At 35.5% G+C, this 13,598-nt stretch overlaps 1 protein-coding gene across 1 annotated transcript in view; it reads right to left on the minus strand.

Moving 5' to 3' along the window:
* Positions 1-1,898: 1,898 nt before the first annotated feature.
* Positions 1,899-13,598, minus strand: part of LOC142027323 (guanine nucleotide-binding protein G(q) subunit alpha) — a 134,560-nt gene continuing 122,860 nt past the window's right edge. The window contains exons 6-7 of the mRNA XM_075021280.1: positions 7,823-7,976; positions 1,899-4,161 (exon numbers count right to left, since the gene is read on the minus strand). Of these exons, the coding sequence (XP_074877381.1) occupies positions 3,971-4,161; positions 7,823-7,976 (345 nt within the window). The 3' untranslated portion in view covers positions 1,899-3,970. The remainder of the gene's footprint in view (positions 4,162-7,822; positions 7,977-13,598) is intronic.

The following is a 13,598-nucleotide window of genomic DNA, read 5'->3' on the forward strand; positions in this document are numbered from 1 at the left end:
TTGTTAATATGCTGTGCACACTTGATTAGTTCACTAATGTAATAGTCTGCAGGATAACCATGCACAGAGCTCCAAGAACAGCAGCACATATAATAAATTAATTGGCTAAATTTTATTTTTTCATGTGGGATAACATGTCTTTGTTGTCTCCTAATACTTCATTCTTTTGTGAAGAATGTGTAACAAGGAAAGGTTTGAGGTTTGAGTAATCCGAATGTCTTCTGCACCTTACAATCAAAGGCTGGGAGTCTAGCAATGTCTTTATATGCAGCCCTTTTCCCCCCCATCTAGAGTTTTTGCAAATCATGCAGTCAACTGTGACTGATATCCAGCATAAAAAGTCTCTCCTCTACTTTCAAACTTAAGTGATTCACAATCATGTGGCAGTATGATTAAAAATTACAGTCCATACACCTTGACAATCAAAAGAGTCTGAATTATAAAAAGTAAACTGCCCTTATAGCTGCATCATTCTATATATGTAAGGACAGCGCCAGTTAATTTGTGAAAAAGGCAAGTTTAAGGTTTCTGTAAAACACGTATTACAGCTTTCTTGTGCTAGTGAACATCTAGAACAGATTCCCAAGATGTTTTCCTTCCCTCCTCCCCCATTTATGACATTCAAAGAAATCACGTAATTTTGGCAAAGTTAGAAGGGTTTCTGTCTTGATGTTTTTGCCTTCAGCTTCATGTTAGAGGCACAAACTTCTGGACTTAAGCACTATAAGGCATAGTAGAAACCACCAATTAAAACAACAGCAACACCACCACCACCACAATAGAATATACTGCAAGTGGGAACAGCTGTGTCATTTAAAAAGGAAATGTTTCTGTAAACTGTCACACTGCAATGCTGTGTTAGGTGATTCATGTAAAGCTTGCCTTGGCGTACTGATTTTTTTTTTTTTTTTTGAACATGCTCAAATGATCTAAACATTGCCACAGGTTTAACTTACCTAAAATATACCAGAAGTAGCCCAGTGGCACACACTCTTGAAAACTTTTGCAATCACAATAGAACTATAAAGCATGAGTAAACTTTTGTTTTTGTTTTTATACAAAACTCAGAACCACATTTCCTTCTCCCCCACCCAATATCCCATAAGAAAACAAATTTAAAAAAACAAAACAAACCCTAACTTTCGTTAGACACCACTGTCTATTTTTGGGGGTTTTTGTTTTTGTTTTTTTTTTCTTCTTTTTTTTTTTTTGTTTTTCGCTACAGTTCCATTTACAGCACTGAATCCAGCGTGGCGAATGTATTCCCAGGTTAAAAGAAGGGATATTATCAACACTGGAACTGTGCAAACAGAAGCTTTGTTGCATTTATAGCAAGATCAGGACCAATTTTGTTATGCTGTATGTAAGAGTCACTGCTCTGATCCCCAGTTCAGAATGTCAGTGTTACTTTTTATAACCTAGATCTATCTGCTTTAGCTTTATTAAATAAAACTCCTTAACTCCTTAAAATCATTAACAATAGTGACTTTTTGGTTGTTGTTGGTGTTATAGCTAAGGTTTCTGCAGTTTCTGAAAGACTGTTTGATTGATGTTCCGTACTTTTTCATGGTATTTTTAGGGCAACAGCATATACTCATTAGTACTTACGTACAATGATTTGAAAGATCTCTAAATTTACTTTTCTAATAAAGCCTATTAGAAAAGTAAAAGTAACCTAACATGAACCTGTCAAATAGAAATTAAATTTATATTTAAAAGCTTATGTTCCAATCCTAGATATAATGGCATAAGCTCTTCTAATAAGACTGGTTTCTACACCTGTGTAAAGCCCTAACAAGATTTAAGCATTATTTTGAATGTGAATGGCCTTTGTCTGGGTGTCTCCAATTTACTTCTACTCAGGAATGTGCAAATGATTTTATACAGCACGATGCTAGTACCGCTCTGTACTATAGTATTTTTTTTTGTTTTGTAAATAAAAAACAACAAATCCCTAGTCAGAAATAAACTGACAAAATTTACATTCTTCTCTCTTAAAAAAGTAAATAAAATAACATTATTTAAAATGTGAATTAGCTATGACATACAATACAATTACATAGATACATATCAATACAGCACATTCAATTTGCCAAAAATTAATGATTACAAAGCCAATATGGATGCTGCCATATATATATATAGATGTATGTACAATGATTATAGCATTCATAATTGCACTATACCTACAACCAGTTTTAAATTACAAGGTGTTTTAAGAGGGAGCAAAAAATAGCAACTGTTCTTACTACTGTTTTGGAGTTGGGAGGGTTAAGGATGAAAAATGCCTCATTAGTATTTATTGTTAACTTTGGTAATCAACTAATAAGCCATTCTTTTTTCCACCTCCCATGCACTGCTACAAGGCAGCAATTTCTGTGTTAAGTGCACTCTAGTGCTACTTGGCATTGCAGATAATCAATCCAATTACATGTCTGAACTCTTGAGTTTTCTATAGCTTGCTAGCAATCATGCACCTGGTCAAAAAACACCTTTCAACCTAAGCTGCAGAATAAAGGCTCATCAATGTGTGCTGCATTTTTGTTGTTAAAAAATTGCACATTTAAATTTCAAGAATCATTTTCTCCTTGTTTCATTTACATTAATAAATCTTTTCTAAAGAACATTAAGAGAGGCTATTTTGCATGAAAGCCTATCAAATGTCTGTAAATCAGTTAGTTAACAAGCAACTTTATCAAGAAAGGTTCCTGAATATGATCTCTCATCAATAATTTCTTGTTATACAACTAAAGGTGCCTTGATATTATTACAGAAAACAATCTCATGCCATATCTGACATAAGGAGATTTAAACTGTCTTTAAATTAGTAGACCACATGCATGTGCATGGTGCACCTCGTAGCACTTTCACTCACACTGTTGGTTTTGGCATTAGAAAATGGAACACTTTCTAAAAAAGGGAACATATGAGCTGAAACTGTGTTTGTTTATCATTTGGCAGTTGACTCAATCAGGTCAGTTCCCAACCCATCAGTTTGGCATTTCAATCAGTATCTTATGTTTCAAGAGCATTGGTTTTATAAAAAAGCCAGATTTGGCAACATTAATTCTATACAATAAAAATAATTTTTCTACTGTGGAAAAAGAACACTTAAAAAAAAGCTCTAACTTAAGAAAAAAAACCCACTGTTTCAGGCTGTAGCCACTGGGGAAAATGTAGTGTCTATGACATTTCTATTTGGCATTTGTGAATAAAAGAAGAGAGAAAAAATGGCACATGGCAATTAAAAAGAGATTCTAACATATTCCACGTACATAGCAGGTTGTGTCTTAATTATTTCATTACTGTCTTCTGTGCACCTTTCCCAACTGTGAAAATATGGTTAATTTTAACATCCTTAGACAACTGTAGTTCTATTTTGCAATCCCAATATTCTATTCTCAAAAGTGAAGACAGAATGAAGACACCCATGTCAAGAATTTAAAAATCACAGTATCAATACTTTTGATCCTTCAGAGAAAGTACATACTGTAAAATTATAATGACTGATTCTGACGATAGTATTTTCCTGACCAAATCACTCAACAGAAAATATTTTACCCAGAAATGCAACTGGGACAAAACAGGCCATTGTACCTTGTAAAAGAGAAGGGGGGAGGGGACGGAGGGAGAGAGAAAGGGTCAGGGAAAGAGGAAACCAGCTTGATTTTGCTTCAATAGCAAAAAACTGCTATCTTTTGTAAATGTACGACTGAGAATTTAAAACACATTGAGTCACGTTTTGCCTAAAAAATGAGGAAACGTGCTGTGAATGTACTTCAGCATCTTTTGTTTTTCCTCCATATAGTTTAAATAAAATCATAATATTAACTACAAACTCTGTGGACATTCACAGAGTCCAGGCCGGCAATAAATTAGTATTATGCAAATTTTTTTTCACAGATAATACAGTCCCTCTTGTATATCTTCAATCACGCAAAGTTGGTTTTGGAGGGCCTCCTAGGCACAGTTAGACCAGGTTGTACTCCTTCAGGTTTAACTGTAGGATTGTGTCCTTGACAGCAGCAAAGACGAAGCGAATATTCTCTGTGTCTGTAGCACACGTGAAGTGGGAGTAGATAATTTTGTCACTGTCTGGATTCAGGTCTACAAACATCTTCAGGATGAACTCTCGTGCCGCTTGTGCATCCCGTTGTGGTCCTGATAATTAAGAAGAGAAAGTCAGTTTTCCTAAAGTCGATTCAATATTTGAACTTCTTTAACAGAAAACAAGAAAGACTTAGTCTGTGGTCCTCACATAAGAGAAGATAGGGAACTTTCTACTTTCTACTCATCAATAGTATCATATATTGGCTACTTTCTTCCTCATAGGAACTACGAAAAATAAAGATGGAAGGAAATTTCAGAAGTTCATCAAGTTAGAACTATCATGTCAAAGCTGTTCTTTTCCTGCTGACTATCCTTGTTCTTTCATAAGATAATGTTCAAAACAGGTGATTTATAACTGCACAGAATGAAAACGAAAAATTAGCTATACTAGTAAATCTTTTCAAATGTTAATAGAATTGGTGAATGTTCAGTCTACACCTACTATATTTAAATTATACTTAAGTTCTTTTAGCACTGCAACATTTACTAGTTTTATGAAGACTTTAATAGGTAGCATAATGAAGCCATATCCTGAACTGGTCTGACACTGTCACCAATAGAACTTATTTACTTCAGTGATAATAAAATACACATGCTCTCCAGCTGAAGCTGTTTGATTGCAAAAGGCTCATGTTCTAACAAATCACTTGTTATATAGATTAGGTATGATAATGATCCTATCAGACCTAAATTAAGGTTGTAATTCTCTGAAGGATGGAGAATGTATGCAACCAAACCACATGTTCAGCTTTACAGAAGACAGAATGTAAAGTAATGACTTCCAGCCTGGAACAGTGCAGATTCATTCACGTTCACAGCCAAAAGAGCAGTGCAGAAGTAAGAACATTAGCCCCAAGCTGTTGAATTCTGTTCTATTATTCCAGTGCCATTTCCAAAGGCCATTACTCCCTTGCTCTCCTGTTTTTGTAATGTGGATTTCTACAGAACACGCAAGTTTTCTGCGTTGCCTCCTCCTCCTATACTCTTCATTATTCCTGTTGTTACATGGCAATATAAATTCCAGCACTCAGCTGTTATATGTAGATATGTCCTTCAGTAGTTATGAAATCTGTACTTTGGGGGTTAGCACATGCCCACATATTTTTCAACAACTGGATAATAAAGCTTCTTTTTAATACTTCAAGCTTACAATTGCTAACGTTTCCAATTTGGATAACTCCATAAAATGTAGGTAGGGAATGCATGGAAAAGAAATTACATACTTTCTGGTGTGCTCTAAATCCATCTCGAGGGGGAGTAAGATTCTGCAATATATGGGTGTATGCACATGAACATACATGTACATATATGTACATACATACACATACACAGATGACACATTTCCTGAGATTTAGGGATCATAAGCTCTCTGAAGCAGGACAGAGGACTGTTCAACACTTCTACACACAATAAAGCTTCTAAAACACAACAGGCTCTAGCCTTTCTTTGAGTTGGTCACCCAGATTCTATAGAAACAGCAGCAACAGTAAGTCTCACACTACCATGAACAAATTTGCAGTATTTGTGAAGAAAACTCTTAGAACTTCAAAGACAACTATTTAGATTTCTTCTAAATAAACCACTGCTTTAAACAACTTCCTACAATTTTATTGAACAGTTTCATAGCAGCTAGACAGAGCACTCTCTCAAAATCTACTGCACTATTCAAAGCCTATACCCAAATTTGCTTACTTAATCACACCTCTACTGAGTATCATGTAATTTAAATTTTGGTTTGACTGAAGTTGAAGTACAGAAAACTGAGGTTAGAAAGAATGTTTACGATCTCAGGAATGTAGAAAAAAATTGTATGAGTCAATGTTAAGTTTAGACTGCAAAGTGGCTGTGATCTAAGTAATATGGAGTCTTGGAAAAGAACTACTATATAAATCAGTACATTTCTTGTCCACTGCTCCCTAATCAGCAGCTTGCGAAGAATGTCTCTACATGATACATTCAAGGTCTATATAAGAAGTACTGCATCAATATTTTTCTCTTCTTTTCTTTCCAGCTCTGGTGCCTTTTTGTCTTTGTCCTCTCTCCCTCTTCCAGCTCTTCATTCCAGTCTGTGAGTCAGTCTTCTACTACTAGCCATGCAAGGATGTCTTCATGCGATACACCAACCCCTGAGCATGCTTCAGTCCCCCTTTCAGTGCTGTGAGAATACACTGTGCAGCAGTACCGCCTAGCTTAATTTGATCAGTTGCAATCCTGGCTAGCAGTTCTCATCCAGATGCTACTTTCTCCCTTGCACAGGAAAACAGATGGGAGAAGTGATGCAGCTGAAAAATAGCTAATTCTGATCCCTTCCTCAGATCTTCCCACCTCTCCCCAGTGTGCTGGGACAGAAGAGGGGACCACATGGTGACCTCTGCAAGCCACAGACCCCATCCTGCCACCAGAAGAAATCAAATCAAACCATAACTTTGTATATGGAGTTAAATCCAGCAAAATCTGCAGAATTAAGAGACAAAGACTCTTGAAGACTTCCAGGTCTTGACTGCAACAGCCTTACCAATCCATTATCTTTTTTTTTCCCTCACCAATGGCAAAAGACAGGAGAAACAGGGTTTCTCTGAGATGAGTGGTTGAGTTTTGTCTGTTTTTTCTGGGCAAGCATTTAACACAGGCTTTATCGTCACTTAGGTGGTGGTAACAAAGCAGACTGTAGAGTTTTCTCACCTTCAGGACATCATCTAGGGAACCTGTCATACAAAGTAAACTCAAAAGAACGTGCATATTTCTATTCAACTGCCAGTTCTCTTCTGCAAAGCACTACAAAACTAAACTTACACTGACTCATAAATAATATGGTCTGATCCTGCAGGCTGTTCACTGTTTCCTTCCCCTTAAACAGGAAACAAAATGCACATTTTTCCTATTATTACTTTCCATATCAGAACATGAGAGATTCAATCTTTTATTCAGATTTCAAATCTGCTATTTGCTCCCTGGTGGGACAAAACAGATATTCTTTTTTTAAAAATACAAGCATTTAGTTCTTTAGACCTCTTATTATATGAGTTTTTCTCTGTTACCAAGGCCTCCATTCAGTTACCTCAAAATACCTAGCTTTTTACCCTAGGAGAACTTTCTGGAAGTACAGTTTTAGGAGAAACAGCTGTAAAATCCATATAATTATTTTATGGACAAACACATTAAGCTTCATGTAAATAAAGTAAAATTAAAATAAAGGAAAAAAAGAGGTATGGTAAAAGGGTGGAAGGAGTGGTACTAGTTTCTCTGACTGCCACAGAGAGCTTATGACAATTCCCCTCAGATATTCAGCCTTACACAAAACCAAACCTCAAAAAAAAGAGTATGGGAGACAATGTGTAAAAGTGAGGAATGCATTTTTATTTCTTTTTAGCTTTTGTACTTCAGTTTAAACCCACCCCAACTTAGGATGAAGGACAGAATGTGGTTCACTACTAATATGACAATAGTTATCTAAAAGTCAATAATTTCCTATGAAAGGTTCTGCCATCGTACCCACAATAAATTACAGTATAAAATGAAATCCTAGCATGCTAAAAAATCCCACAAGAGTTCAATCATATTTTAAAAATTTAGATGATTAAAAATTGCAAAGCACCATTTTTTTTAAAGAGCAAGATATATCAAAGGATCTATCTGTCTGGCATTTGGACAAGGCTATTACAACGTGTCATTAGTGTAAATAGAGCATGAGCTCTGATGTCATTATACTTACCATCATACTCTGGAAAATAATCAACTAGATGGGAGTACATAATTTTCTCCTCTAAGAGATCTTTTTTATTTAAGAACAGAATGACTGAAGAGTTCTGGAACCACGGATATGTGATAATTGTCCTAAAGAGTGCTTTGCTTTCTTCCATTCGATTCTGGAATAAAAAAAAGTGAAATTTTGGTGGTCATGAAAGTAATTTTTAAAATTTTTTTGCAATAATTTCATGCAATTTCACTTCATTTGGTAAACGGATCCATTTCATGTTTTGCACCTTCCTATCAATACATAATGTTCAAGTAATTAAATTACAGTTAATAAGTAAGCAGTTAAACAAATATGCAGGCATTTTCCTTTTGCAAATTCAACTGCTCAAGTGTAAAACACAGGCCATGAACATTAAAGCTGTAACAGGTACATTTGTAATGTCTGAGTACGCACAATTATGACCAGCCAATGAACTGGTGGGTGTTGAAATGCATGTGATTCATAGTAGGGACAAGTATACCACAAGAAGACATAATAATCAATTCAAGGTTTAAGAACATTCTTTATTTTATAGGCCTTTCCTGAACTTTAAATGCAGAGTTAGATAATTCTTAGAAAGAGATCAGCTTTACAATAACTGCATGTAAATTTGGAACCTGAGATAATTTCGTCAACATCAAAGGCTTATGACATAAAATCTGAAATCTGGAAACTGCTAAATTCATTTCTAACATTGGGTTAGCCTTTACTTTAATTGCTTAACTGCTCCTGAAAACCACTTTGCATTATAGCTGAAATGCAAGTGAAGCCTACAGTTCTATTTTTAACACTTTTCTGTCATTGTAAAATTATGTTATGACTTGATAAAGTTCTGAAGAACTGTTAGGCTGACATGATATGGTTAATACAGAGTCAGAACAAATTGAGTTCAAAACAAAGCAATTAACTTACTCTTTATCATCATCATCATTATTATTATTATTATTTAGAGTTGCAGTCCCCTGAAAAAACCTGTTTCACAACCAAACAGGGCTCCTAAGAACAACAGCAAGGAGGTGAAACCTGCAGATTCTGCTGTTGCTGAGCCATACAACAATCTGTCAGATAACTCAGTTTTGTAATAACTGTAGCTTTACTTGCATTAATTTGCATTTTAAAGAAACCAACATAAACATGAAGAATAGGAACTTTCAAACAAACAAACCACCAACAAAAAAAACAAAAACCAAACCCTAAAAAAATTCCATTTTGTAGAAGTTGATTGTTTGGTCTCTTACGTTACCACAGAATTTTCAAGCAATTTATAAATCTTTACCACATGCTGGAGTGGTGGGTGAAAATAAATAGCCAAATTTATAGATTAAGAAACTAATGCAGAGGAGTAAAACCTTTGCCTTCTTGCAGTCAGTTCTTATGACTCACATTGATTTCAATGGCGCCAGGATTTCATTCAGAAGGAGAAAAATTGAAATGTCAACTCAGCTGAGTATAAAACCTAAGTCCTTACACTGTTAATCAGACCATGTTTTCTTCTCAACATTCTATATAGAATTCTTCTCTAAACAAGGCCTTAGAGAAAGGCAATGTGAACTACACAGGATAGTTTTCACTTTTACAGCTTGATGAAAAAGAGAAGACAATATAGTCTTACAAACTCCTGTTTGAATTATAAATATTTACCTGAACTCATTAACACTTGCTATGTTCTAATGTGACTCTCAGAAGGTAAAACAGCATCACAACTCAAACAGCAGTGATCTTTCACAGTGAATTTATTTATAAGCTGTTGAAAACTTTTCAGCAAGAAAAGTGCACAGAAAACATAAATTACTTACCTAGACTAAGTGTTCCTGCTTTTCACAAAAACCCTTCAAGAGGGCTGCAATATTTTCATCTATAATGCCAATTTTTTTCCATATACATAACACAGAGTTGCAAAGATAAAATAAATAAATCAGTTTGGATAAATTTATGACCCTTCCTCCAGGAAAGCTCAAGAAAACTGTTTTGCAAACATTGTTATTAGACCCAGAGCACATTTTCATTTTCTATTTGAAGGGGATGCCAAACAAGATGAAGCAGAAAAGGCACGCAGACTGAAGCTCTATTGACATCATGTCTAAAACAATTTCTGGCATCCTATCAGCTAAAACATTAACTCTGTAAGTGCTGTGTGTCATAAAAATACCAGGAGACATACACAATAAAGAACAAAATACTGTGTCTTCAATGTAAGAAGAGTATGTCTTGTGTTATATATTAGTTATGAATACTGTATAATACGAATTGTGTTCCACAGTCACTTTTTTCCTATTTTAAATATGTAAGTTTCCTTTGAGTCCTTTCAGACTTGATTTGAGGCATCTTCTTGATATCTACAAATGACTCCACCCAACCGACAGATCAGAGATAAAGCAGGTTTCCATGATTTCAAAGGTAGTTCAGTTAATTAAAACCCAATCTGGGCTGCCAAAAAAGAAAGGATACTACCAAGAAGGCAGTGTAAAAGAGCTGCTTCACAAAAAATTATGCTTTATCAAAGGAAGTAATCACAGCCTTGAGGAATTTACAGAAGTGGTCAATATCTGCAGTCTAACACAACTGAAAGAAATGCTCAACTGCTTTAGAAAAAATTAATAGTTCACAATGTCAGTAACTGAAGTCAAAAAAACATTACCAGATTACCCCACCCTCATTCACTTCACTGTATTCTTTAGTACAGTCAAAGTTCTATTTCAAAGCCACTTGCCTCGAAAAGTCATCCATTTAACTATATTTCCAGGAAGAGCAAGGGTAACTCTGAATCTGTTCCTGATTCTGGGAGAATAGGCTTTAAAGAGGCAACAGCAGTAGACTGTTGCTCTTGCTAATTTAGTATTAAATTATCTGGTCCTAAACCAAATTAACTGGGAGTCAGAGAATTGTGGGAAAAGATAAAAAATGCATACTACACTGCCAGAGCCCACTGAAGTTGAATTATTTCTTACAGCACAAGGATCTTGCCCTGTACAGTTGTACCAGATGAAGATATTGGGAAGTTAAGACAGTAAAGTCTTGAGCACCAAATGGTAGCTCTGAGGAACAGTAACTATCTCAGTATAAGGATTACTTCAGAGTGTACATCACTACAGAATGTCCCCCACCACAACATCATCCACAGAATGAAGCATACAGCAGGGATTAAGACATCAGGAAGATTGCAGATGTTTTCTAAAGAGTTGGCAAAAGATGACAAGCTGTCCAATCAGTTAAGAAAAAGGTCACTCTCTTTAAGATCCGTAATTGACAGGTCTACGAATTTTCATGATCCTTCTCAAGGAAAAGACCACACAATGCTATATTCTGTCCCTACAATAGTAGCACGGAAAAAACACTTAGGATACCATTGGTTATCTTCTCTGAATGTATGTCACATTGCAATGCTCCACAAACAAATATGCCTTTACAAAAGACATATGGAATAAATAGTACTGCTAGAGCTTTAAAAAGGCAGATCAGTCAATTCCAGGGATTCAATGCAGATTTCATGTAATTCGTATATTTAACAAATGTCTTGCAAAGCCTCATAAAGATATTAATCAAGAAAATTCCTTTTCAGTTCATTGTATGACATACATAACATTATGTATGTATTACTGAATGACTGCTAAGGTCAATTTTATCTAACTGGAAGAAAAACTAATCTTAGATGCAATGACATCATGAAGGAACTGTCCACGGGCTCATCTGTTTTCTCTGATTGTATCAGCTAGTCTAATAAAATTTTCACCTCTTCCTACAGAACTTGCTTATTTTAGCATTTGTATTGTTCATGGGGATTGTCTGAATGAAAAATGTCAGTTGTATCTGACAGCATTGTAAATTACAGGGCTGTTATTGCAGTCATATGTGACATTAACATCGTAGTTTTGACATCTAAAGATCAAACCAAGTAAATCCAAAATCCATAATTGAATGTTAACTCTGGGTTTGGGTTTTTTTTTCAGTTCTTTTATAAACTTTATTATGCATAGACCTAATAATAATATCACAGATGAAAACTCAAGGGGACTCAGAGGAAGGGAAAAAACTTAGTAAATAGATGTCCTAGCTTCATACTCAGGTTGGGGTTTTTTTACTATTTTTTTCTGCCTTAGTTCCATGAACTGTACTTACAGTATGGACAATACTATCAAAGTGTAAGAAAACAAAGTACTTAACATGCCCTAAAGAGAAAACAGATACTCACTGTATATTGACCATACCTATATCTTCTCTTGGTGTGTAGTCGTAACATACTAAAACCTAAAGGGTCTCTCTCTTCTGTTCCCTCTCTCCCTGTAACTCCCACCTTCAGGTCAGTGGTTTTTCTGTAAATGAGCCCTTAGCAAGTAAATAAAAATGCTTATTAGTTGCTTGAATTATGGGAAATCTCACTGGCTTCTTCCCTTTCCCTATCCTTAAAAGGAAGTAGACAGGATCTCATTAAATACATACTAAACTCTCAGAACATTTTAAAAACTGTCCCAAAAGCCAGCACTGTAAACTTGAAATTAATATGTAACATTACGAAAAACAATCAGCGTCTGGCTTCTCCTTTTGAAACTATCCCACATATTGAATCAATCCATTTGCTTTTCATAGTTTTCTGTTTTAACACAGAAGAGTCAGAAAGTTTAAAAGAAGGCCAAGGCACAATAAAGGAAGCACAGAGATTAAACATTACAGCTTCAGTACTAATGGAAAGTGATGGACTTCCTAGGAAAAAATTGCAATCTGTATTTTGAATTTAAGGAGTGTTTTTGTTAAACTTGTCACTAAAGAACTCAGCATAGTTATAATGAAGAGCAAGTGCAGTCAACTTATGTGGGTGTAGCTGATAAAAATCCAACACAAGCTCTGAAGATGAACACTGAGAGAAGAATTAATTTCTTATGTTGTTAAAATGTAAAGAAGCTGGATTCAGCAAAGTACTTCAGCACAATGCTAACTATAAATACGCATGCACTTCTGCAAAGCTACTCCTTTACTTATTAGACTTAAGTCAAGATATTGCTATCAGATGCTCCGTTAGGAAAGTAGTATCATCATATGCTCTTCCATTTCTAAGTAGCTCTTCCCAAGAAGCAACCTTCTACATTCTCTGCACTAAGACATTGGGACGCTTATATTTAGAGAAGAATTTTGCCTTTGCTTCACCAGAAACTACTCATTATAAAATTTGAAACAGTAATTTACAGTTTAGTTCCAAAATCAGACTCTTGAGATAACAATAATACTGCTCCTACCCAATATACATTCAGGATCTGGCTACCTAGATGGCTTCCAAGTAAGGTGTAGGTCTGCCAGTGGTAAAAACACTACAATTAGATGACAGCAGTGACTATTATAACCTAAGAGAACACAGACAGCATGATTACGTACATACACATCAGCAGGGACGCTGCAGCACTGCTGATGCCATTAAGCACCATACAACATGGAAACATAAGAACTCCACCTTCAATTTTTTTAAATGTAAACAGCTCTAAGTGCTCACAGTGACTCACACATCTTCCACTGAAACACCACTGAAATTGCAGCAGAGTATTGACTCTGAAATGTTGGCTAGAAGGCATCTCTAGAGTTCATCTAATTTAGTCTTAGTTCAAGTAGGACTACTGACAACACAGGAGCACATCAGTCATGCCTTTGTCTTGGCAAGTCTTGAAAGCCTGTACAGATAGGAGATTTCAATACCTCTCTGGTTTCCCTGTCACAATGCTAAACTAATGCTCAAGGGAAAAATGTTTCCCAATATACAGCCTGAACT

This window comes from Buteo buteo, chromosome Z (assembly GCF_964188355.1).
Source record: "Buteo buteo chromosome Z, bButBut1.hap1.1, whole genome shotgun sequence".
Classification (NCBI taxonomy): domain Eukaryota; kingdom Metazoa; phylum Chordata; class Aves; order Accipitriformes; family Accipitridae; genus Buteo; species Buteo buteo.